Source organism: Elgaria multicarinata, chromosome 14 (assembly GCF_023053635.1).
Source record: "Elgaria multicarinata webbii isolate HBS135686 ecotype San Diego chromosome 14, rElgMul1.1.pri, whole genome shotgun sequence".
NCBI lineage: Eukaryota > Metazoa > Chordata > Lepidosauria > Squamata > Anguidae > Elgaria > Elgaria multicarinata.
In genome coordinates, this window is record NC_086184.1 from 1347283 (window position 1) to 1374087 (window position 26805).

Genomic DNA, 26805 nt, shown 5'->3' on the forward strand with positions numbered 1-26805 from the left:
TTAGCTGGAGGGGATGTAGAGAGACTGGGTCTTGCGGCTGCGGCACGGCGTCCTGTTCAGGATGTCCATGCTCTTGCGGCTGGAGCTGACGACGTCCGTGACGAAGCCGGAGCAGTCGCTGCAAACGTCCTTCAGCACGGAGCCGGGGGCGTAGATGTACGGGAACTCCTCCTCCACGCTGCGCCAGCGCGTGCCCTGCAGGGAGCTGGGAGGTGGGAGGCAGGATCCGTGGTCAATGCCCTCCTCAGCCCAAGGGACAGCCAAGCCTGACCGCCGGCAGCCTCTCAGTGGGGCAGGAGGAACCGAGGAAGCTGCTTGCTCTGCTATTTAGCACCACCCACATCAGGAATCAACAGAGCAGCCACACAGTAGAGCAAGGGTGCAGAAACTCCGGCCCAGCGGCCAAATAGGGCCCGCCCAGGGTCCCCAGACAGCCACGTCCCCTTTTGCTAGCCCCACCCCTTTCTCCCGGCTACTGATTGTTTGCTGGTTTCTCAACCTTTGGTGCAGTCCTCCTCCCTGTTGAAATGCCTGGAGCAGAGAGTGAAAGAGGGCACTACTCACTGGAAAGCCTCCCTCCTCCGGAATGGGGGCGCCTTGGCACCCAGCGAGCCTGGCAGGGTCTCAAAGCCCAGGGCGTAGACAGGGATATGGGCCAGTTTCTTCGACGGCATCTTGATCTAGAAGGAGCGGAGAGGGGGAAAGGATTTCATCAGAGGGCCAGGCGGGGAGCGGCGGACTTCACGGTCATGGCGTGATGGGGAACGGCCAGGGGAAGGGTCTGTGGAAGTTCACGGTAGTGAACAAGGAGCCCCAAGGGGTGGGAGTGGCTGCTGAGCTACTGGTGGGCCGGGGCCACGTTCTTCTGCGCTTGGGCAGAGCCGAGGGGAGGTCTCTTACCTTCAAGCTGCAGGAGCTGCAGACAGACCTAAAAGCAAAGGAAGAAAACAGATGGGGGGAAAACACACAAACACACACCAGCAAGGCCCCCCATCGACCCCCATCCATCCATGTCACCCCTGGCCTGGACTCCAGGGCCCTCCAGGCCTCACTCACCTCTTGCAGAAGAGGCAGGTCGGAGGCCAGGAAAACAGAGCGAACTTGGTTCTGCAGCAGCAGCAGATCTGAGAAGTGGGAGAAAGAGACCCTGAGCGTCCAGCCGGCTCTCGTTCGACACGAGCGCGGGGCAGACCCCCCGGGCACCCTCCCAGGCTCACCTTCCCTTTCTTCAGGCTGCTGTACAGCTCCTTGCTCTGCAGGAACTTCTCCATCTCTGCCTTCACCAGCACTCGCCGCACGTTGATCATCTCCTCCACGGTGAGTGCCAGGCTCTCAACTGGGTGGCTGAATTCCTGCTGGAGGGCAGATGACGGGGCTGGGGTCAAGGGTGGGCAGGGTGGGGCAGCTGCCCAAGACCCTTACCCCACAAGGGGCCCACTGACAAGAGCCCCCTGGAGCGGCTCCTCCTGGCTCTTCCCCATGGCAGCCTGCTTGTCCACCTGCCTCTCGCTCTGGTGATGGCGAGAAAGAGGAATCATAGAATAGCAGAGTTGGAAGGGGCCTACAAGGCCATCGAGTCCAACCCCCTGCTCAATGCAGGAGCAGCCGTCGAGGCCCCTGCTGACTCGTTCCCTGCCTGTCAAGCAAGCGGCAGCCATGATGAGGGAGGAGGAGGAGGAGGAGGAGAAGCAAGAGTTGCTGGTGAAAATGGCGGTGAGACCGTAGATTCATTGAGGAACTGGGGCCCAGGGAGGGTGCCTGGCCCACGGGTCCTCCAGAACCTGGAGACAACATATTGGTAGAGAACACGGGAATTTGGGAAGCGGCTTCAGGCCAGGGCAGTCAACTCACCCGTCCAGCCCATCAGGGACTGCCTGGTTGCGGCCCCCTGCTGCCTCAAGCCGAGAGGGCTCTTTCCCAGCCTGGCTCTCTGAGCTCTTTTTACTGGGAGGTTTGATCTATAACTAGAGCAAGGGGGGGGCAGCTTGTGGGCCCCCAGCAGCAGTGGAATCTGGTGGCTCCAGTTTTAGTTATTCCATTCTGGGTTTCAATCAGAACTATATAGAATTCAAAAGGAGCTATCCAAGGCACCGGACCCATTTTGGGCCTTGGATTCAGCACTTTGGACAGCTCCCTTAGAGTTCTAGCCAGCTCCTGACTAAAATGCAGAATGGAATCGTCGAAAACAGAGCCGCTTGCCTCCACCGCACAGCAGATGTGGTTGAACTACAGCTCCCATCAGCCCCAGCCAGCACAGCCAATGTTGGGGCACGATGGGAGTTGCAGTCCAACTTCATCTGGAAGGCCACAAGCTGCCCACCCCTGGACTAGAACTTCAGGGGGAATTTGAGTCTGTCCTTAAACTAGGAAACATTTTGCCTCGGTGTTCCGTCGAAAGCCACCCAGCCGCCTCTGCTCCTGTCCAGCCTCAGGCATCCAAGGTGGCCGAGAGAGCAGTTCTGAGCCACAGCACCATGCTCTATTCCCGTTTGGTTCATATCAGACACTTACCAACCACAAATGTTTCAAATTAGGATCTGGGGCAGGACCGGAACCCGCCTCCGGCTTCTCATCCACAGCGCTGAGGACGCTGTGTTTAGGGGGGAAAGGACTGGCACTGTAGGGGACCTGTTGTTGGTAGCTGGCTGGAACCGAACCTGGAGAAAAGCAGAACATGAACACACAAGAGTCAGTATCCTTGGGGGTGGGGGTAGACGGTGGCAGCATAGTCACACACTTGCCCTTGCATGCCATGCTAGTCCGTGCAAGGGGCTCATGGTACCCAAGCAGGGTCTTCATTAAGAAACTGCAAGATCCAACACAAACAGAATCATAGAATCATAGAATAGCAGAGTTGGAAGGGGCCTACAAGGCCATCGAGCCCAACCCCCTGCTCAATGCAGGAATCCACCCTACAGCATCCCTGACAGATGCTTGTCCAGCTGCCTCTTGAAGGCCTCTCGTGTGGGAGAGCCCACAACCTCCCTAGGTAACTGATTCCATTGTCGTACTGCTCTAACAGTCAGGAAGTTTTTCCTGATGTCCAGCTGGAATCTGGCTTCCTTTAACTTGAGCCCGTTATTCCGTGTCCTGCACTCTGGGAGGATCGAGAAGAGATCCTGGCCCTCCTCTGTGTGACAACCTTTGAAGTATTTGAAGAGTGCTCTCATGTCTCCCCTCAATCTTCTCTTCTCCAGGCTAAACATGCCCAGTTCTTTCAGTCTCTCCTCATAGGGCTTTGTTTCCAGACCCCTGATCATCCTGGTTGCCCTCCTCTGAACACGCTTCAGCTTGTCTGCGTCCTTCTTGAATTGCGGAGCCCAGAATTGGAAGCAATACTCTAGAAGAGGCCTAACCAGGGCCGAATAAAGAGGAACCAGTACCTCACGTGATTTGGAAGCTATACTTCTATTAATGCAGCCCAAAATAGCATTTGCCTTTCTTGCAGCCATATCGCACTGTTGGCTCATATTCAGCTTGTGATCTCCAACAATTCCAAGATCCTTCTCGTTTGTAGTATCGCTGAGCCAAGTATCCCCCATATTGTTAACTGTGCATTTGGTTTCTATTTCCTAGATGTAGAACTTGGCATTGATCCCTATTAAATTTCCAACACAAGAAGTTGCCTGGACAAGGGACAGACCAGAGCCTGGCTGGGGGAAGATGCTGAACGAGGATGGACCCTCAAAGAGCGCCCACCCCTGCCAGGGTGTGGGTGTGTGGTTAGTTCAGTAACAGAGAGGGATTTGAGGTGGGGTGGGGGGGAGGTTCACTTGCCCGTGCTTTCCATGCTGGTCCATGCAGGGCTCGTGGTACCTGAGCGGGGTCTCGGTTCAGACCCGCTGGGTCCCAAGTACTCCAGGCCGGGCTGGCCGCTGTCGCTTTCATTCTGAAACTGGGCCAGGTCTTGCTCAGAGAAGGAGCGGTCACGCTTCAGGGGCATCAGCGGGCCAGGTTCCTGCACGGCCTCCGAGACGGGCGAGTCTTCCTCCTGCAGAAAAGAGAGACAGAGGGAGAGAGAGAATAAACACGAGCGCAGACAGGCAAGAGGCCACACTTGGGGACGTGACTTCTGATCAGTGGTGTAGTGGCAAATTTTGATGTGCAAGTGCCCTAGCCAGCGAGAATCCAAAAATGCAGGCAGCTGTATCGATCCATCTCTCTGCGTGTATTCTACATGTGTTTTGTCATGCTAACGATTTTATTACCCATTCAAGACCAAGAACCCTCCCCCAAATATTTTGCATGACAACCGCAAGGACTGCAGCCAAGCTCACAGGGGAGTCCGGAGGGGGCGGGCGGCAGGCGACTTCATCCTCCCTGTTCATCAAAAAGTCCCGGCACCTCGACCCGGTGAGCCCTTGTTCCACTACAACACCGCTTTTGAGCACAAGGCGATGTTCTAGAGCAGCCTTCCTCAACCTGGGGCGCTCCAGATGTGTTGGACTGCTTCTCCCAGAATGCCCCAGCAGAATGCCTAGAGGCAGCAACAAAAGCGGCATTGCTGTCCTTGTGAGAGGGATCCACAGGCCCCAGGTGAGTGGGCAGGAATAAGGTGGGGCAGCAGGTAAAATTGCATGACCCACGTTGCCTGGTTGAGGGTGGGGGTGGGGAGAGTGGAAAGAGAGAGGGTGAGGATCCCCTGCAGGTAAAGGGTGCAAAGCCTCACCTTGCAGCCCAGTACCAGTTCCACGAGGTCAAGATATTCCTTGCCCCTTAGAGACCAAAAGACCAGGAGCACTGGGAGTTTTGGGCCCATGGGCTCCTCATCCCCGAATTTGTTTCATGCATCCCTGGATCCATTCCGCAGAGCCCTAAATGTCCACTGGGGCCAATGGAAGGTTGCTGTTGAGGCACGGGGTGATTCTAAGGAGAACTGCAGCTGGGAAGGGTTAACCCTATCCTCCCCATGTGCTGCAAGACACCCACCCACCCAAATTGTCCCTACAGGGCAATTAAGCCGAGAGAAAAAAATCTTTCTCATGGGAGGTGTGTTTCCCTCCACCTAAGCTTAGCTGCCAAACAGGGGGGAATTTCCAGAGGGATTTGAGTTGGGGGGAGAGGGTTAAACCTTCCTTTCCCATGCCTCCCCTCCCCACGGCAATTAAACTTGGTGGGGGGGAACTTCCACTGATGCGGATGGGAAGACCGGGGCCCAATTCTTGCCAGTGCAGAAGGCAGAGCCACGTCCTTACTTCGGAAGTGAACATTTCTTCCATCTCCGCCAGCGTGGGGGCTTTCAGCAAGATCCTCGGCCTCGGGCGCTGGGGTGGGGCGTTGGGGTCCGAGGCGGAAAGGTTGATGCAGGAGGTCGACTTCACGTCGCTGGAGCAGGCGTTTAGAAGGCAGGGCAGCGAGCCAAATCCTAGAAGAGGAGGAGGAAGGGACATGGGAAGGGAGGAATGGGAGCCAATGAACTTTTTATTTTTGTAATGATGTGAAAATGCTTGACAAAGAAAGGACAAGCAATGCCCAGAAAATTTGTTAGTTCTGATATCAGGACACACAACAACCGCGGAGGCTTTTTTAATCAAGCGAACTGTGTTTGCAGTTTTGCAGCTTGTCCTTTCTTCTTATTTCTTATTTACAGCTCCTGAGGAAGGATTCCTCTGAATCCAAAACATCGAGCATTTTCACATCATTACAAAAACAAAAAGTTCATTGTTGATCTATACACGGCACCAGAGCGCGTTTCTCTTTCTTCCACCTTCCTACTGGTGCCAATTCCCTTCATCTACCAGGGATATAAACCTAGCAAATAACTAACTAACTACATATTTCTAAATGTGCATATATAGAGATATAAAATCTGCATGTGCAAATTTTATGCAGATTTCTATCCTCTGGGCCTGGGCCCCGATTCTTTCAAGTGCCCAGCAGCGCCCCTGCTAGTGGGCCTGCAGTTCGCTGGCTTGAAGGCCTCCCCTTAACCTTCTCGCGGCTGCAGACTGACCTTTCTGATTCTGTAACCGCAGTTCTACCGGCCGCAGCTTCCGCTCTTGCTTGATCTCCTCCAGAATCTTCTCGTGGAGCGTCCTGTGCTTCTGAGGCATGGGGCGCAACCTCCGCTCCGAAGCCTGCAGTGGGGTTGGAAGACCAGGTTGGAAGAGCTTCTGGAAGAGCTTCTCCAACCGGGTACCTTCCGGATCAGTTAGACTTCAGCTCCCGTCATAGGAACACAGGAAGCTGCCATATACTGGTGGTCACTGAGGCTGTTTGTACGCAATGGTGGCAAATTGTGGGTTAATTAACCCACGATTTGCTGCGGCAAATGCCAGGCATGTCCCACGGCTCTTTTTAAAAATATATATATTTGGCCACCAATCAGGTATTGTTATGCGACATCTGAACCTATAGATTAATCCTGGGTTAAGCAACACACAGTTAACCTAACGACTAATTGTAGGTTAAAGTTGGGTGGTTTAATCCACAATTAACCTATAGTGTCCAGGTTCCTACATCATGTAGCAAAATGGCTACAGAACACACCCGGCACATGCTAAAGCAAATCGTGGGTTAATTAACCCACGTCTTGCTGCTGATACAAGTGAATCAGGTCACTGACTAGAAGCAGCTCTGGAGGCTTTCAGGCAGGACGTTTTACAGCCCTACATGGAGATACTGCCGGGGGTTGTATCTGGGACTCATGCAAAGCAGGGCCTCTACCACTGGGTTACATTCTCGAACGTTGGCCATGGTGACTGGGGCTGATGGGTTATGTAGTAGAAGACATCGGGAGGAAATCTGGCCAGGAAAAACTGAGCTCCATAGTGAATCATCACTTTCAAAATTAACAGGGGACTAATAGTTCCATGTGCCATGGCTCAGTCACAGAGCACATGCTGAGCATGCAGAAGGTCCCAGGATCAGTCCTGGCATGTCCAGTTAGCAGGATACTGGGAAGCTGAGCAGAAGATGACTTGGACGAGGCACCAACCGCAGCTGCTGCGGACCATGCGGGCCCACTCCTGGCCCCGTGACTCTGTCGGAGGCAGCCCCCTGTGCTCACGGCACCCATTTCTCCAGCTCCTAAAGCAGCCCCACCCCCATGGCATGATGGGAAACAGAAACATTTTGCCCAGGAGCCCTTTCGCGTGGCCTCTCAACTCGGCTTACCTGTCTTAGGGGCGGACGGGATCTTATGAAATCCAGTATGAGCTCATGAGCATCCTTCTTCACCCTGGGAGGAATGTCGCCGTCCACCTGAGGGATTCCCCGCAAAAAAAGGAGGATTAGCGGTATCACACCCTCCCCAGCTGCTCCTCTTTACTAGGGACAGTGGCCGATGTCCTGGTCCCTCCAAGTCCCTGGCCCTATTTTTAATTATTGTTTTTTGCCTTTGGAGATTTTTAGGGTGAGCTGCTCTTCAGCTTTCAGCTCCCTCCCCAGGAGCATGGAGCAGGGAAATCTCTGGAAGTTAAATCTCTCAGTGGAGCACAGGCATGGATTTTGTTTCTGACGCATACCCTTGTCAATGCACACATGTGAACTTGAAGGCCCTACACAGTGTGCAGCCTGCTATTTCAATGCACACAGCAGTTACAGAGATATATTTTGAACCCTTCTTAAAACATATAGGAGGAGGCAGTTACATTTCCCCAAAATATCTCTAGCCAAAACGAACAAACACTGTTTGGGCAATTAAATCATTGGAGAATAGGCAATTGCAAAGTCACTCTGGCACACTCCAGATGTGTTGGACTACAACCCCCATTAACTTCAGCCAGCATGGGGATGATGGGAGGTGTAGTGCCACACATTGGTAGAGTGCCAGGTTGGGGAAGGCTGGAATGCAGTATAAAGAAGGTGGAACAGAGTCTTGAGCAACATACAGTAGAGAAGAACGTCTCTGTTTCCCTCCGTGAAACGCTGGAGGAGGGACACCAGCTGTGGACGTTCTATGGAGGTCGAGTTGCTGCACTGATTCCAAAGCAGAGAGCGCCGAACCAGCACAAATTGGAAGGGGAATGAAGACGAAGAGAAAGGGAACATGGAGTGCAGGACACGGCATAAGGGGCTCAAGTCACAGGAAGCCAGATTCCAGCTGGACATCAGGAAAAACTTCCTGACTGTTAGAGCAGTACGACAATGGAACTGATGACCTAGGGAGGTTGTAGGCTCTCCCACACTAGAGGCTTTCAAGAGGCAGCTGGACAACCATCGGTCAGGGATGCTTTAGGGTGGATTAGCAGGAGATTGGACTCAATGGCCTTATAGGCCCCATCCAACTCTACTCTTCTATGATTCTTTGTGGAGTCCTGTTGTTGCAGTGATTTTTTTTAAAAAAGCCGGAGTCCCCCTTCACTCACCATGACCTTGCGGAGCTTGTAGTTGCGGGCCCGGATGTCCTGCATCAGCATCTCGAAGGGGGTCAGCTGGTATTCCGTAGGCATCGGGTTGAACTGCTTCTCCTGGACTTTCTTGAGTTTGACTCCGTTTCGGAGCTCCCTCATAAGCTGGACCCAAAGCCGAGCCTGCAAGGCACAGAGCGGCAGCGTAGCTGTGACGAGAGGCTCCGTGGAGGGATGGAGCCCTGAGCCCTGACCCAGATTTCCTCCAAGCTTGTTCCAGAATGGAGGCAGGGTGGATTTGCAGTGATCCATCTCTGGGCCCACCTTGGGAAGCTCATCTTGACCCCCAAACTCACCCAACACACACACACACACACAGTGAACTGGACGCCTCTTCTCCCAGTCTTCTCTCATTCTGGCCTTCCTCTAAGCCAGCCTTCCTCAACCTGGGGCACTCCAGATGTGTTGGACTACAACTCCCAGCTGGGGCATTCTGGGAGATGCAGTCCAACACATCTGGAGTGCCCCAGGTTGAGGAAGGCTGCTCTAAGCCAAAGATGTTGGACCACAAACCCACGGGCCACGCCTCCCTTTCCACCAACGGTTCAGTGGATTCCCAGCTTTTGTGCAAGTTTTATTTTATTTATTTATTTATTCATTTGTGGCACTTGTCTATCACTGAATATAATAAAATCCCAATCTAAGAGACTGAAATGCCTCACCTAAGGCTTAATTACTGGCCATTTTATTTGTATTACTGTCCTGATTATGGTTTATATTGATTTTGGGTTTCTTTTTCTCTTCTTGTTGTTATATTAATCATGGATATCTGTATTGTTTTTGTGGTAGACACATAAATTTTTAAAATAGTAATGAATAAATATGATAATGATAAATAAATACTTGATTAATAAATACAATATTAATAAATAAAATAATAAGCTTAAAGCTGAAATGTGCTGGTCAGGGTTTTTTTGGGGGGGGTATTTTTGGCCCCACCCCCACTGGAATGCTGCCCCTCCCCTCCAAGAGCTTCTCCAAAATTGGATTTGGCCATCTGGCTGAAGGAGGTTGAACTCTCCTGCTCTCAGGCAAAGGAAGCTGGACTAGTGATGGGCTCAGCAGAGCCAGCCCACTGGGACTGGCCCACAACCGCGTGCCGTTCATCCAAGCGACATCTCCCCAGCCCAGCACCGCTCTGTACCCAGTCTGTGTTCCTCAGGTTATCCAGGTCTGCGGCCGACTGGTCCCTCAGCTTGTCATCTTCAGCTTTCAACTTTGTCAGCATCTGCACGGCCCAAGACAAGAAAACAGGTTAAGCCTTTATTTATTTATTTGTTACATTTATATACCGCCCCATAGCTGAAGCTCTCTGGGTGGTTTACAAAAGTTAAAAACAGTAAACATTAAAAAGTATACAAAATGTAAAAACCATCAGAAACATAAAAACGACAGTATCCATCTAAAAACAACAGCTCTGGGGTCCGTTAAAAAACAAACTTAGCGTTGTTAAATGCTGTTAAATGCCTGGGAGAAGAGGAAAGTCTTGACCTGGCGCCGAAAAGATAACAATGTTGGCGCCAGGCGAGCCTCATTGGGGAGATCATTCCACAGTTGGGGGGCCACCACTGAAAAGGCCAAAGTGGGCAACCCAGCAGTGTGTCCAGAGAAGAAGAGGGTGGGAGAGGCAAGGAGGAGCCAAACTCTGATCAGACAAAGGCTCCGTTCCCACACCGAATCCCAATAGAAGTCAAGCTCCTATCCAAGAGCCACGAATTGCCACAAAAAGGCAGCTTTCTTCTCAGGACTGGCCAGGGCCAGCGGTAAAGGGGGCTGGATAAATTCCTGGAGGAGAAGGCTATCAATGGCTACTAGCCCTGATGCCGCTATGCTACCTCCAGTATCCGAGGCAGTAAGCCTGTGTGCACCACTTGCTGGGGAACATGGGTGGGAGGGTGCTGTTGCACTGTGTCCTGCTTTGTGGGTCCCTGGTTGACAGCTGGTCGGCTCCTGTGTGAACAGAGTGCTGGACTAGATGGACCCTCGGTCTGATCCAGCATCGGGGCTCTTCTGACGTTCTTCTGTTTGGGCATCTGCCAAGGGACCCCTCCCCAGCACGGGCCTTGGAGTTGCCCCTCCTCTTCATCATTGCAACCTGCATGTTCACCTGTCTCTGCCTGTGCCAGCTCCAGGTTTATGACGGCCCGTGGGCAAGGCACCTGCAAGCGGCCCCTCCCTCCGTGAGCCCACCCTCTCACCACCACGGTCACCAGCTGCTCTAGTGCCTCTTATTCATCACTGCTCCCACTTGCTTGCTGGGCAGGCAGAGAGCCAGGAGGGGGGTGGCCAGGAGGCCGTGGCATCTCTTCCTCCTCCTCCTCCTCACCAGCCCCCCCCATTGTCCAGGCCAGAGAGAGGCAGGTGAACAAGCAGGTTGCAACGGGGGAAGAGGAGCCAGTCCAGGGGTCTCTGGTCTGTCCTAGGTTATCAAGCTGCTTTCGTGGACCACATTCACACACACACACACACACAGAGTTTATTTCTATTTAAGGAATCCTTCATGTACATGCAGCAAATAAATAGCTTCATGTAGTCATTCTGCTTCAGACCCCTGGGAGAAGCCGTGGTTGCCAAAGAACCTACAATCATTGGAGAATCATAGAATAGCAGAGTTGGAAGGGGCCAACAAGGCCATCGAGTCCAACCCCCTGCTCAATGCACGAATCCACCCTAAAGCATCCCTGACAGATGGCTGTCCAGCTGCCTCTTGAAGGCCTCTAGTGTGGGAGAGCCCACAACCTCCCTAGGTCACTGGTTCCATTGTCATACTGCTCTAACAGTCAGGAAGTTTTTCCTGATGTCCAGCTGGAATCTGGCTTCCTTTAACTTGAGCCCGTTATTCCGTGTCCTGCGCTCTGGGAGGATCGAGAAGAGATCCTGGCCCTCCTCTGTGTGACAACCTTTCAAGCATTTGAAGAGGGCTATCATGTCTCCCCTCCATCTCCTCTTCTCCAGGCTCAACATGCCCAGTTGTTTCAGTCTCTCTTCATAGGGCTTTGTTTCCAGACCCCTGATCATCCTGGTTGCCCTCCTCTGAACACGCTCCAGCTTGTCTGCATCTTTCTTGAATTGTGGAGCCCAGAACTCGACGCAATACTCTAGATGAGGCCTAACCAGGGCTGAATAGAGAGTAAACGAATGGGGTAACCGAATGGGGTAAACGAGGCATTTTATCTTATCCACCAGCAAGACCTCTCACGTGTTAATAATGTTTAGCAATAAATCCGAACTCTGCCAGCAATACAGAAGAGCCCCTGCCTGCCATCTCCTCTTTTCTGCTCTTGCCTTCTTCTCTTCCCACATGGAGCTCAACCGCTTTGGAACACTCCCGTCCAGCATTCCAGAAGGACCTATCTAAGGCATCTCACAGATCTAATTCTCTGTAGGCTTTGCAGAAGTACCATTAAAAACAGCCAACCAAGGGGGGAAACCCCTTGAACACGGTCCAATGTGGACCAAGCATGCTCACCAGCCCCAGAGTGCTAAGCATGTTTTTTGGGGGGAGGGGGTGGATGGGGGGGAACTAGGGGAGAGAGAAAATGCAATGGAGTGTCCTTGGAAGAGGCAATGTTGGGTGGCTGGGCACCTGAACTCCATCACACAATGTTTTGAGCCCCCCCTTGTTACACTTAAGTTTGCTGGTTCTCTTTCTTCCTCCTGGAGAGGAAAAGGGCCAGGCTGGCTGGGGATGGTTAGAGGTGTAATCCAACCTATTGGAAGGCCCCCACTTGAATCATAGAATCATAGCATAGCAGAGTTGGAAGGGGCCTACAAGGCCATCGAGTCCAACCCCTGCTCAATGCAGGAATCCACCCTAAAGCATCCCTGACGGCTTGGACCAGCCTTCCTTAACCTGGGGCACTCCAGATGTGTTGGACTACAAGAATGCCCCAGCCAGCTCTGCTGGCTGGGGCATTCTGGGAGATGCAGTCCAACACATCTGGAGCGCTCCAGGTTGAGGAAGGCTGGCTTGGACGGAGAAGGACGTAGGAAGGATTCCATGAGCCTCATTGTTCTCCCCATTTAAATTCCAATGTATGCCTGAAAGGAATTCTGACTGCAAAGCGCTGAGAAAATGTGTCAGCAGGACAAAAGGACCGTCATTGCCCTGGGTTTCCCAGGGAAAACAAATTCCCTCCCTGGATAAACATTTAGTTGGAGAGTTCCTAATTAGCATTGTGAGTTAGCTAAGCAGGGTTCCTCCCAAGTGACGAATGCCAAGCCCACGGGGACGGGCGCCACGTGTTCCCTTGTGCTGCAGGGCCCGGGGGTGGCGCTGCCTGCTCTCCCCCCTCCCAGGAGACAGGTGCCTTTGTACAGGCATGGCCTTTGGAACCTTTGCAATGGGAGGCGTGAGAAGGGCTGCCCTGCCCATTCCTGGACGAGGCTCAGCCACTGCAGCAAAGCAATTCCCAGCGAGCCAGAAGTCGGTAGTCATGCTGAGGTTGCAGGAGAGAGAGACCAGCCAGAGGGAGGAGCCGGTGTCAGCCCTCTGCCCTCAGCAGCAGCACACAGCAAGCCTGCTGGTGCTCAGAACCAGGCCTGCAAAGACCAGGGGCAGGATTCTAGTGAACCCAGCGGCACTGACACACCAGGGATGTTGCTGTGCTGCACGTGAGAAGCCAGGAACTATTTGGAGAAGGAACGGCTGGTGGTTCATCAGGATGTGGCATGTTCCTCCCTCCTGCCGCCCTCCCCATGGCAAGCTTGGATTCCTGGAGAGCCTATGCCATTTTGCAAGGTGGCAAAATGCCACCCACATCAGCAGCAAGCTCAGTGACTCACATAGTTAACTTCCCCCATATCTCGAGGACTTGCGGTGGGAACCACCACTTAAGAACTAAACCAAAATGATAACAAGATACCCAGGGTTTGCAGATGTTTTACCCAAGTAGAAGTGCCCCATGACAACAACGAGTCTTGTGGCACCTTGAAGACTAACACATTTCTTCTGCCTTAAACTTTCATGGATTATAGTCCACTTCATCAGATGTGTGGAGTGTCATGAAGAGTTTCAGGGTTTTATACAGAACGTACGGTGGGAGGAAGGAACGGTAAACAGCGAGGTCCGGAGAAGGCGATGCTGCTGCAGGCGCTCGCCTATCAATGACAACGTGTCAGGAGGAGAAACACGAGATAAGGCAGCACTCACCTCCTTGGTGTCACGGATCTTGGCCAGGAACGCCTTCAGCTCCACCGTCTCCAGGAAGAGGGCCCTGCACACCGCCTGATAGTGGGCCTCGGCTTCCTGGGGCTGGGCGAAGCGGACGGCACAGAGCCGCATGGCTTGGCTGAAGGTGCGCACGGCCCTCAGGGTCCCCTCCACCACCGCCTCCTCCTCTTCCTCCTGCCCGCCATAGCCTTCGTCGCCTGTGCCGCAGCCGCTGTCCTCGGAATCGCTGTTGGCCATTAAGTCAATGAGGCGCTCCAGTTCCGGGCTGAGCTCCCGTTCCTCGTTTTCGTCCAGACCCCAGTCCAGTGCTCGGTAGATCGCAAAGCCCAGAGACTGCACCATCTGCAAACAAGCAGAGGAGAGGAGGATGAAGCATTCAGGGCACCCTCTGGTTCAGGAGGGTGAAGCTATTTGCCTCCCCCAGGTGTCAGGAGGCTGGCAGGGGGGCAGCCTCCAATCCTCATCAATCCAAACTTGAGCGACTGCCTTTCCCCCATGTAGCCCCTCCCCCAAATTTAGGTAAGATGGGAGGCCCAGCTACAGGTGCCGCCATCACTGAAGGAAAGATGCCCGTCACTAGAAAACAGTGATTTCTCAGTGGTTCTTTCCAACAGGAAACCTACCAATTCTGAATCATGGGCCCCTTTGAAAAGGGCAGTTTAAGACCGGCAGGAGAGAACTCCAGAGTAATTCTTGGGCATTGCTCCTTCTAAGAGTAAACTTAGCTGGTGAGTGCCAATAGGCTTATAAGCCAACATGTAAGTATAAGCACACACACACACCGCAAAAATGCACCCCAATGAAGACTGAACATGGGGGTGGGAAAAGTAGAACGTTCTGCTTGAGGGACTGGCCAACGGAACCCTGAACAGCAGCACTACTTTGAGGAGGGTGGCGATATGCTTCTGCGGCGTTGTTGTTGCAGCCAGGGACATTACGTGGCCCCTAGGACACAAATCTGCATAAAATTTGCATATGCTAGTTTATATCTATAAAAGCAAATTTAGAATTAGTAACTAAGATATATTTAAATTTCATGGAAGGCAAAGCCCGCCAATGAATTTCTCATACAAATCACCTCAAATAAAATAAATTCTTCAATTCATTCTCATCCCACCCCAGATCAGTAATTCCTCTTCAGTTGCAATTAATTTGCAATCTCTCACTATCCCTTTCTCCACCTCCCGCTCTTTTCCTCCCGGAGGAAAATTATCCCCACCTCCTGCAACTACACTTAGAAGAAAAGCTTCCAGTGACACCAGGAGAAAGTTTCCCATCTGCAACCCCCTTGAAAACCACCCTGCTGCAGGGCAATTAAGCTAAGAAAGAAATCTTTCACTGGCATCTACAGGCACTCAGGACTCTGTGGAACAGATCTCTGAATGTGAAAAATAGATTTGGGGCCGGGATCTATGGGCCCAGGCCTAGCAATGCCCCTAGCTGCAGGTCCCACTTTTATTGGTGGTTATTTTTTATAGGATTGTGCATTCTATTGTTTTTTAAACAGACTTTTTTTCCATTCATTGAAAAGCAACATAGAGCTGGACAAAGCTATAAAATGCGAGAGTTCTCCTCCTCCCTGTTCCACCCCTCCAGCAGCCATGTATGCCGTGGGTCCATTATTATTATCTAGAAGTCAAGGGCAACACGATCCACCCCAAGGGACGGGTGGAAATGGACAGCCAGGAGGCTCTAGGCAGAAACAGAAGGCGCAGTGTTCACTCGCTTCCTCCTGCTGTGGGAAAGTGAGGGGGGAGGTAGGGAGGGGGGAGGTGTGCCTTTATGGGGGAAATAAAGATGATGTCATGCCAATCTGGGTTGGGGGCAGGGGAAAAGAGGCGGGGGGGGGAGAGAGAGATGTTCCAGGTGCAGGAAGAGGAAATCAAAGAACCTGGACTTTGCCCCCATGAAGATCTCAAAAGGGGCACGGCACGCGAGTGGCACAGCGCCTGCCAAAGGGTGATGCCAGCAGGCTCTTCCACTGGCTGCTTTTGGCTCCAGGCCCATCGGAAGCCACGGCGGCCTCACAGCCACAGATTTGCCACTCCAGACGAATGCTCAAGTCTGGAAGAGTTAGCAATGGCCACAGAGGGACCGACTAAGTTCCCACAAATGTGGAGCAGGAAATAGGTCACGGGTTGTTGCTGTGCTTAACAAGCCGTTCCAGAATTCTTCAACAGCCCCCAGGTTCTGGGTGGTTTGTTAAGCACAGCAACAGGACACCCGCGCAAAGTTTGCAGGACACGCAATCCATGCAGGCGAGGAGGGTAATTATGCAAATCTCCCCAGCACACGCCTGGTGGTGGAAATGAGCCACAATGGCTTATTTCCTCCTGCATGATCACGCAACAGGCCTATTGTCTTGTGGGACCTTAAAGACCAGCACATTTATTCAGGCACAAGCTTCCATGGCCTCTGTCCGCTTCATTCGATGCACCTGATGAAGTCAGCTACAATCCGCAAAACCTCATGCCAAAATAATTGCGTTAGCCTTTAAAACGCCACAAGGCCCTGTGTTGTTTTTGCAGCCACAGACGAACGTGGCTGTCACCCCCCTGGGAACCAGCCAATACAGTTCCCTTCTCCAACTTGGGGCTTATGCATTTATAAATTATTAAGAGCTTGCACACCCATTCCTGGGCTTAGCTACCAAGGCGACAACGGGCGCCCAGGAGAGACAGATGGATGATGGAGCCAGGGCTGCTATGTGTGGGAGGGAGGGAGGAAGGGAGGGAGGGAGGGAGAGAGAGAGAGAGAAAGAGTTCTGAAGCTGTTCTCGTCAGTAGGGCAGACACAGAGGTTTCAGAAAAGACCCCATTTTAAAGCACTTTTGTTGACATAGCTCCATAGCCGTGATGGTTTGTTAAATTGTGCCTGAGGTCATAAAACTAGCTCAGGGGCCATTCAATGAAATTTATGGGCAGCAGATCCAGGATGTGCAAAAGGAAGTACTTAGTCATACAGCGCGCAATTAATCAATGGACTTTGCTGCTACAAGATGGTGCCGGTCCCTGGTTGAGATGGTGTTAAGAGAGGAATCGACACGTTCAGGGAGGCCGCATCTATTAGTGATCGTGGCAGCCCAGGGAGCCTGGTGGGCCTTCTGTGTTCAGGGGCAGCAAGTAGACCTCTGAATACTGGTTGCTGGGGAGCCACTGTGGGCGTTGGCAGGGCCACTGTGGGGACCCTTCTGGTCTGCCTCTGCAGGATGGTCCAGTTGCTCTTAGCAGGAGGTGGTTTCCTGCACTTCGTCAAGAGTGGCTGGCCTCTTAAGCCAGTTCTATTGAGCCTCTTTCAGCTGGTGGGATGGATTCCTTTGGGGTGAATCTCTGGGGGCCCGTATTCCACCGGTGCGTGGGGCCAAAGGAAGAGGGTGAAAATACCAGCTCAGTGCTCTTCCTGACAGTAGCTAAGCCTTGTTAGAGGCATTTCACCCCTTTAGAATGGGGTGGGAGCGAGGGGAGAGAAACATGCAAGAGCTGGGAAACCGCCCAATGATTTGGGGGAAGGGGGCGTGACCAGCTGAGGACCCCCAGAGAGCCAGGCTGGGACCCCAAGCTGGTAGCATTTGGTCCACAACCCTGGAGTGCAACACTCCCGACTCAAAATCTGTGCTGCCTTCCAAGGGTTCGGCTTCAACCATTAGCTAGGAGGAGGAAAGAACACTGGAACTTTTGAAAAGACCTTTTGGAAGTTCACATTGGTCATTGGGGCAAGTTTAAGAGACCTTTCATTTCCCACGAGGCATTCAGCAACGTACCTGTGCTTCAGCAGAGGGCGTCAAGGTCAGCGGGAGCTCTGCAAGAGGAAACAGACACGGTTAAGGTCCAAGGCTAAAAAGGCCGGCTGGGCCATTACACCCACCCTTTGGGCCAAATCACAGACCAGGGAGGTGCTTAGTAGGTCCCCGCCACAGAGCACTTGGGCAGGGGAAAGCAGTTAGGAACCTAGGCAGCTGGGTGAGACTGAGCCAGGCGCTTGCTCCATCCAGACCAGTATGGCCAACACTGAGTGGCAGCAAGGGCTCTTCAGGGTTTCAGACAGGAGTTTTTCCTGCCTTGTCCAGAGATGCCAGGGATTGAACCCGGGACCTTCTGCATGCAAAACAGCAGCTCTGCCACTGAGCCACAGCCCTCATTGAGTAACCATTAAGCGAGGCCTCTCCTGCCTTGTTTTCTACAATTGCCAGGATTGCAAAGACGCTTCCCTGGACAGACACTTTCCCCTCTCCCTGTGGGGAGCTCAGTCCCCCATTTCCTGCCATTTCCCCAATCAATGAGCCACTTAATGGCTGCCCTACAGAGAGGTCAGCCCAACCCACAGCTCCAAGGGAGTCAACAAGCCCCCCCCCCTTGCTTAGGGCCGGGTTGCCTTTGCTCAGAAAACAGGCTGCTTCCAGAGTCAGCCAGCAGCCGGGTCTGCGTAAGCCCCTGTAGAGCTCCTATTTATTTATTTATTTATTGCATTTCTATACCGCCCAATAGCCGGAGCTCTCTGGGTGATTCACAACGCAAAGCTTTCCTGGGGGCCTTAAGCAGAGAAGGGGGGTTGCAGAGGGCACCCACATCTTGCTCCAATTGTCTTCAATCCCAGTCCTATGACCCTATTATACCAATGTAATATTACGCTCCTAGTTTATCCCCAATTCCAGTTCAAGGTGCTGGTTCTTGTGTTTAAAGCACAACGTTTAGGGCCAGTGGGTCTGAAGAATTGCCGCCACCAGTATTATTGAGAAAGGGACATTTGCACACCCCTTTGCCTTGTGACGTGTGGACCACAGGTGTGGATGGGGCCTTTCCAGTAGCAGCACCCAGGTGACAGCATGCTTTAGCCCAGGACTTGTGGTTCGCCTGCTCTCTGACTTCTTTGGGCAAATGGAGAGTATTGTTTGCTGGTGTTTTAGATTGCTTGGGGCTGTTATTGTGGCTATGATTAAAGTTCTTGTTTGCTTGTTTTACCAATAGATTGTAAGCTGCTTCAAGGACCCTTTTGACAAAGATGCAGGTACACAAATGATTTAATATAAATAAAAATTAAAATAAGCTTAAGTGCATCTCATTGACCAGAACACCGAGCAGTGTAAATAGTGCTGAAGGCGGGTGAAGAGAGATGGTAGATTAAACCCAAGCGTCACCTTTCTCTGGAGATAACTTCATAGGCAGCGATCAATACACTTAAGAGTTTGGCAGAAAGACGCACGGCCATTAGGCGAAAGCAGAGAGTGACTTAATGCAGCAACACACTAGCAGAGCCGGGTCCTCAGATGACTATTCTATTAAACGGCATCACAAAGAGAGGAAAAGCTGTTCAAGGCATAACTGGCTCTTGCAGTCACATCAGCAGAGCACAACCTCAGGGCTCAGCAGATTCTCAGCAATCCAGAAGACGTCTCAGAGAAATTGAACGTTCCCCTCTCAGCAATTCAGTGGAGGTATGTTATAAACCACGAAGAAGAAGAAGAAGAAGAAGAAGAAGAAGAAGAAGAAGAAGAAGAAGAAGGCCAGTTTACAGCACCCCCCATGTATCACATCCACCCCTAGTTCCAGGCCCTGAAAAAGGAACTACAGATGCTAAGCAAGAAATATTTCTCTTTGCATTTGGCATTAAATAACTAAATGTGTGTGAACTCCGTCGATGTAGAAAAAGGCAGGGATAAGAGCAACCTACTGCAACTTGGTATCCTCCAGATGTTTTGGACTTCAACTCCCAGCATTCCTGACTATTGGCCGTACTGGCTAGGGCTGATGGGAGTTGAAGTGCAAAACTTTTGGAAGCTACCAGGTTGTTAGAGCTTCACAGAACTCTTCAATGCAAGAAGATATTGTTTTGTTTTATTCATTTATTTATTTCATTTATATCCCGCCTTTTTTCCTCCAAGGAACCCAAGGCAGTGTACATAATCCTCTCCATTTTATCCTCACAACAACAACCCTGTGAGATAGGTTGGGCTGAGAGTCTGTGACTGGCCCAAAGTCACCCAGTGGGTTTCCATGGATGAGTGGGGACTAGAACCCGGATCTCCCGACTCCCAGACCCAGATAATTAGGAAGTAGCAGGTACGAAGCTAGAGCCATGTATATTGAACATTTCACCCGGGCTTAATTTGTGCCAGCCTCAGCCCAAGATTCCAATTCCAACCCAAATCAGCAAAGTAGCAGCAAAGAGTACCTCTGAGCATATGACTAGTGCCTTTCCTTCACCATCAAAAACCTACAGCCCTCTGCCTACACCAGTTAGGATAAAGAAACCAGTGTTTCAGGGAAGATGGCACAGCCATCCAAGCGAGTCCCAGGTCCTCCTCTTTTGAGAAATTAACTCAAATTAACCCCAGCGGGGTTGTCTGTGTCACTTGAGAAATCTGCATGCTCCCACGCTAAAGTTGGACTGTTTTGCATCTCCAGGATGATGATTCCATTTCAAAATATTTCCAAGGTTGCCAACTGCAAGCACGCAGAGTTAAGTGGCAAGCAGTGCAGCAGAAAGAAATGGTAAGAACCGGGGGGGGGGGGGGAGAGAGAGGAAACCCAGCATTCCCCACCACTCAGGAATACATGCAAGAAATATGGCATGCGCATGGATGGGCCCACTAAAGATATCACTCCAAAACAAAACGAGTAACCAACGATAGCACATCCAGTTGATAAATGCATAGATTTAACAAAATTGTAAACAGATCCTAAAATGTGAGATGTTTTGGCAGAAAACACCAGCTTCAGTCATAAATAAGACCGAACTTACAAACTGAGCTGGAGCCAATCAGGATCATGGAAAGTATTTTCTTTTGTGGGTGAAGTTGGCGTTTTATGCCCAAACATTTTAAAATTGGTTTACAATTTTTAAAAATCTCTACCCTTATAAACTGGATGCGCTACCATCGGCAGTTTGTTTTGTTTTGTCGTGCTGTGTCAAGCATCTCACATCACCTACACATCAGTTTATTCTAATGCAGGTGATTAGGAGACCATCAAGGGTGCCAGAAAAGGTCATGCCAGGAGGGACAGAGGCCTTCTCTGCGGCAGGACCCATCCCTCGCTGTAATGCTGCTGGCCATTGTTATGTGTTCCTTCAGGGACCATTGCACTGACGCAATTCTTGGCCGCCTCCCCGCTAAGACATCGACACTGCCTGCAGGCAGAGCTAGCTTCTCCTGGGCCGGAATGATTCTAACGCACCCGCGGAGTGACCTTCACTGTGCATCCTTAGAGGTAAAGCCGTCGGTGAGCCTTCAGCACCTGGTGAGAGTATATATTCCAGAACCGGGTGGACCAGTTTTTAAAGGCACTCTATGCAGCGCTTCTAAGTAAATATTATCAGAACAAGCAGCAGCAGCATTACCTTTGTCTGCAAAGATTCCAAAACAAGCAGCTACATCCTGTACAAGGGCAAAATGCTACCGGGGAGCAGTTGTCATCCAAGTTGCTGTCACGTCTGCAGCTGCAGTTCCTAACGTTCTGTTTTGCTTTGTCTCTCTGTGTGTTTCTTATTTATCAGGGTTTTCGTACACCATTTAGAACATCAAAGCAGAAAGCAATTACCTCCCCGGTGCATTACCTTCTGTATTCCCTTCTCTTGGGATCAGTGGGAGAGACTCAGGATTTAAAAATAAGGATGGCTAAATTCGTTTGCAGACACCGGAGAGATGTCAAAACAATGCCTTGAGACAGAAGAGGCGCTTCCATGGCCAGGCTGAATGCAAAGAATTTAGGTGTCTGTGAGGGGAGGGGGGGACGGACTGGTAAACCAGGGTCAAACACAACACATGCATATAAAGGCAGGAAAAAGAAGCCTCTATAGAGGAGGAGGAGGAGGAGGCAGGTGCAGAGCAATGACTGGGATGTTTTAAGCAGCTTCCCTTTGGCCACATGGACACAACAAAAGGTAAATACCTGTTTTATGAGGTACTAACTAGGCCTTCATGCCAAAGAACCCAGTATAGGGAGGATTTAAATATCCAGCCTTCCCCAATCCGGTGCCCACCAGAAGTTGGACCACAACTTTATGGCTTAGTCTGCTACCGCCATGCGCACAGGCGTGCATGGGACTTCTGTATATTTAAAGAATAGCACATGGCAGGCAGCTGTTTCTTCAGTTGTATATTATGAGAATTACACACAAAATAATGATATAGAAAGCTACACATGCAGGTAGCTATGGCATGGTCAAAGGGTACATTACTCTTGACATAAGGATGTGCAAAACTCCTTCAATTGATACTTTGTTAGAAGCTATAAAATTTAGAAGCTGAAAAAGGTCAGGGGCAGCTTAGATTACTACAGTGTGCTCTATGTGGGGCTGCCTATGAAGCTGGTTCAGAAACTGCAGCTGGTGCAAAATGAAGTGGCCAGATTGATAACAGTGAACAGAAGGTCGGAGTATATAATACCAATTCTGTCCTGCTTGCATTGGCTGCCTCTATGTTTCTGAGCCCAATTCAAGGTGCTGTTTTTAACCAATAAAGCCCTATATGGCTTGGGACCGCAATACCTGACGGAGCACCCTTCCTGGCAGGAACTTACTTGTACACTATGTTTATCATCTGAGGCCCTCCTCCAAGAGAAATTCCGAGGATGCTGACAAGGGCCTTCTCAGTGGTGGCTCCCCCAGCTGTGGTATGCTGTCCACAACAAGGCCTGCTTAGCACCAACATAACCATCTTTTGGTTACCAGATTAACAGTTTCCTCTATTCTCAGGCATTCAATGGACTATTTAATGCATCAGTTGAACTGTTTAAGGTTGCCACTGATGTTTCACTTCTTTTTCTAGGGTGGTGGTAATTTAGTGGATTGCTATTTTTAGCCATTTAAAATGTGTGTTTTAATTTTATTTTAAGTCACCTTGAGTCTTTTTTGAAAAGGCATCTAAGATGATGATCACAACCACAACCACAACCAGACTAAATGTGGACCATTGTTAATGTAGTGGAGAGAATATTGAACTAAATCCAGGAAGCCAAGGGGTCAGATCCTTGCTCAGCCATGAAACTCACTGGGTGACCTTGGCCCAGTTATTCTCGCTCAGCCAAATCTATGTCACCAGGAGAGAAAAAATGAAGTACATCACCCAGATCTCCTTGGAGAAAGGGCAGGATAAAAACGTAAGGAACAAATAAATGTTACAGCAGTTGCTTTTGTGAATAGTACGATCCAGCAGATACATGAAGGGGACCGAGGCAATGGTAGGTGCACAGCTGTGTGCAGGCTGAGGCTAAAACCAGTTTAACCAGGCAAGAACAAAAGGTGACAGAAAAGCCCCACAATGCTGCCCGATAGCAGCTATAATGCTAAGCCTGACTGTGGTGCATGTTCCAACACTAAACAATTACTGGCATAGCTGAGAAAGTGAGCTGTAACTGTTTGCAGAGAAGGGACGGACTGGATTCTGTCAACTTTCATCTTCAAACAGAAATCTTGGGAATGACAACAAATCCAGCCCTGCCTGTGTCAGCCTGCCAAACACCCTCAAGGCCCCCGGCTTACCTGAACTAGGGAGAAAGTGTAAACACTCCCTCAGGGGAGAGAAGCAGCTACCAGGAGAGGCAAATGAGACACACTTTGCATGCATGCCATTTTCCTAATTTATTTCAGTTTCAAATCCTGGAGCTTTAAGGAAGGGCGGAGGCAGCCCTGCATCCAGGCTAACTCTGGGATGCAGAAACAATCTGCTGTGATGTTTTATATGTGGGGTGGCCTTCGTAAGCCCCAGTTGGGCCAAAATACAGCCACAAGGCTGCTAAGTAAGGCTGGTCATTATGAGCACAGAGTGCCTGCCTGCACATGGCCAAGTGCACCCCCCCCCCCCCCCGTGCACAAGCTCCCAGCGGGTTTCCAAGGCTCCATTCAAAGGGCTGCTTCCAATCATTAAAGCTGTTCATGGCTTGCACCTGGGATACCTGAAAGACCATTTGTCCACACAGATGCTTGCCTATAGTCAAGGACAGGCCTCTCTTCAGGTGCCCCTGACACCTGAAGTTGCTGGATCACTACTCAGTGGTGGCGGGACCCTGGCTGTGAAATGCTCACCTCAGGAACCTACCGCCTGGAACCTACCTTGCAGTTATTTCAGTGCCAGCCATAGGCCTTGCTTTAAAAAGAAGAAGAAGAAGAAGAAGAAGAAGAAGAAGAAGAAGAAGAAGAAGAAGAAGAAGAAGAAGAACCACCCCAGGCTTTTGAATCCTCTGTACATTACTTTTATGCTCCTGGGTGTTTATTTTAATTCTGCTGGCTGCTTTTCTATTGTGGGGTTTCAGTTATTCTTGTTCCAATGCTTTTGTTTTATTTTAACTTTTTACAAGCCACCCTGAGAACTCGATATTCTGTTATGCTACAGTTATTCTGTAGCCTTCAGATGTGGACAAAAGCCTAAATAAAATATGTGTGCATCACTAGTGCATGTGTGTCTCCTCTGCCACAAGCCACAGAAGCCACGAAGAGAAGTCACACTGTAGTGTCTTCAGGGAGGCCCAAGTCTCTCAACACCTGCCGTGGGCTGAACTCACACCCATGTGCTGCTGCTTCCAACTCCTTGATGCTACACAATACCTGCCTAACCACCTCTTGCTGCTGCTCCATACCTTCAGGCTATGCCACTTCCTGACCCCAGAAGGAGAGAGAAGACAGAGTCTGTACTTCTTAAACATCTACACCTGTCTTGCACAAGTGTGCAAAGCTTTCAAGGCCAATGGGTTGCTGTCACTTATAGGGCAACACACAAGATAACGCATGAAATTGCACCAGATCTGTGCCGGCACTTGGTTTAATTACACACATCATAAGCATACTGAGGATGTGAACTATGTCCTTGCAAGACCGCTGTGCTCACGCAATAAAGATAATCCAGGACTCATTACAGTGCAGGATCTCCACCCATCTCACTGGGCCACGGGGGAGACTTTGGACCTGCGTGACAGAACGCACGCTGTATAGAGATAAGGTTTTCAGAAAAACGTAGCCTCCCAGGAACCCTGTAAGATGTATTTCTTCAAGACAGGTTTCTATCTACAATACATGAATACCCTTATAACGCTTAGGCCAGAGACAGCATAACCATTCCCATTAGGAAGAGGGAGGGTTGTTTTTAAAAAAGCATGTAAACATTTTATCTTCCATTCTGCAACCTAAGTACATTTCGTCTGCCACTGGAGACCCTACATATGCACCTTGTTGGATGGATATACAAAGCGACAAACCCCTAAAGCAGACGAGAAACATTGCAAGTTACTTAGCCTGAGTAAATCATTCGTGCTTCCCAAAATTGGTTTACAAGGAATTATGTTCTATCTGTACATGCAAGAAAAGAAGAAACAGAGCCGAGGAAGCACAGGCCGGCTCCTACAAAACAGTAAGTCCTCAAATGCCATCAGATCTGATTTATATCCTCACTATTTTCTTCATCAGCTTGGGAGCAAACGCTTTCCATTATTCATTATTTGCATGCTGGTTTCAGCCTTTTGAGAGGATGCATTAAGTTGGCACGTGAGTGTTTTTACCCCAACCACAATTGATCTCCAGTTACCTCTTTGGGAAATTTGGAGTGCACCCAAGTTGCTAAATGTTTTACCCCAAATAATCAGAATTCTTGGGGGAGGGGGAAAACAAGCCCTTAAAAAACAGAAGGAAGAGGTAGAGTATACACACACACACACACACACACACTTATTAAAATCCTACAATACACTTTGACTACATGAACCTATCTGAAGCTTAGAAGGCTGAGGGAGCATTAAATTCACCCTCCAGCCCCTCAATAGGGTGCAATGATTTCTCTGAATAGCTGAACCTAGAGAGAGCTTCACAGGTACAGTAAAGAGCATTTAAAACAAGAGAGGGAAACACCCAGGGATATTAGTTATTAACGCTTTAACATTTAGATCTGGGTGCAGACAGGGGGTGGACCTCGGTGGGTGGGGGGGACAGAACGCACAAGCCTCACAGCTCCCGTTCCTGGATCTTCCTCTGCCAAGGGAGAGTCCTCCCAGCTGGCAGGCCGTAGGGACAGCTTGGGCTACACCCATCTACCCGCCATCTCTTTTGGTTAGGGACCAGCAGGTGCCCACAGACACCTGCGTGGATGGATGCTTCCACATCTGGAGCCTTCCCTTGCTTTCTGTCTCCTGGCTCTTTGAGCGCTTCGCTGCCCACCGAAGCCATGCCGGATGGATGGAACGATCAGACGCAGCTCCTGCAAGGCTGCAGCCTCTCTTCCCTGCCTCCACTTTTTATTTTTTGCCCCCCCTCCCCCATCAAAAGCAGAAATTCCGCAATGACAAGGAGGAGCAAACATCAGGCTCCCGCATCACCTCCAAGGCTCCTGGATCTTTCACCTTAGGTTTGCCTGGCCGCTCTGACCATAAGGACATAAGCAGAGCCCTGATGCTGGATCAGACCAAAGGTCCATCTCGTCCAGCACTCTGTTCACACAGGGGCCCACCAGCCATCGGCCAGGGAGGAACAAGCAGGACATGGTGCAACAGCACCCTCCCACCCATGTTCCCCAGCAACTGGTGCACATGGAATCACTGCCTCGAATACTGGAGGTAGCACACAACCATCAGGGCTAGTAGCCATGGATAGCCTTCTCCTCCAGGAATTTCTCCAACCCCCTTTTCAAGCCATCCAAATGGGTGGCCATCACTACATCTTGTGATAGTGAGTTCCATAGTTTAACTCTGCGCTGTGTGAAGAAGTCCTTCCTTTTATTTGTCCTGAATCTCCCACCAATCAGTTTCATGGGACACGACCCCTTTGGGTTCTAGTATTTTGAGAGAGGGAGAAAAATGTCTCCCCATTCACAGTCTGCACACCGCTACCACGCCTCCCCCTCTCGAGCTGTCCCGGGTCCGTTTGGCCCCGTCTGTGATGCCCCCCCCCCCCAACTAATTCGCTTTGTGTTTCATATCCGCTCAAGAGGGCGTAATCCGCCTAGGGAACGCTGGATCTTGGCTGGATTAGAAGTACAGCATGAGATAATTGTTTGTGGATTGCCCAGAAAGCTCCGGCTATTGGGGGGTATAGAGGGGAGCGAAATACATTGGGAAGAACGGGAGCAGCGCCCCCCCCTCCGGCCCCGGCCTCCCGCGTGCAGCTGGCGGGGCAAGGCTGGACGGCCGCCGGGCTCCGGGCTCCGCGCCCCGAGCGCCCCCTCCCGCCTGCCCCCCCCCCCGCGCGCGCGGTACCCACCGGTCACGCCGTACTCGCCGCGGGCGGAGACGGCGCCGTCCTTGTGCAGCAGCAGGTCGGCGGCGTCGCGGATGCGCCCGGCCGGGCCCCAGCTGGGGGGCGGCG

At 51.1% G+C, this 26805-nt stretch overlaps 1 protein-coding gene across 1 annotated transcript; it reads right to left on the bottom strand.

Annotated features, from left to right (window-relative positions):
* Positions 1 to 26805, bottom strand: SPIRE2 (spire type actin nucleation factor 2). The gene is made up of 15 exons (XM_063140890.1): positions 26701 to 26805; positions 17285 to 17322; positions 13504 to 13866; positions 9496 to 9579; positions 8310 to 8474; positions 7117 to 7203; positions 5954 to 6077; positions 5196 to 5365; positions 3817 to 3991; positions 2512 to 2657; positions 1218 to 1355; positions 1057 to 1124; positions 901 to 928; positions 565 to 680; positions 1 to 205 (listed from the first exon to the last, which is right to left on the bottom strand). Exons 3-15 carry the CDS (start codon positions 13864 to 13866, stop codon positions 1 to 3), a joined length of 1869 nt encoding a protein of 622 aa, XP_062996960.1. The 5' UTR covers positions 17285 to 17322; positions 26701 to 26805.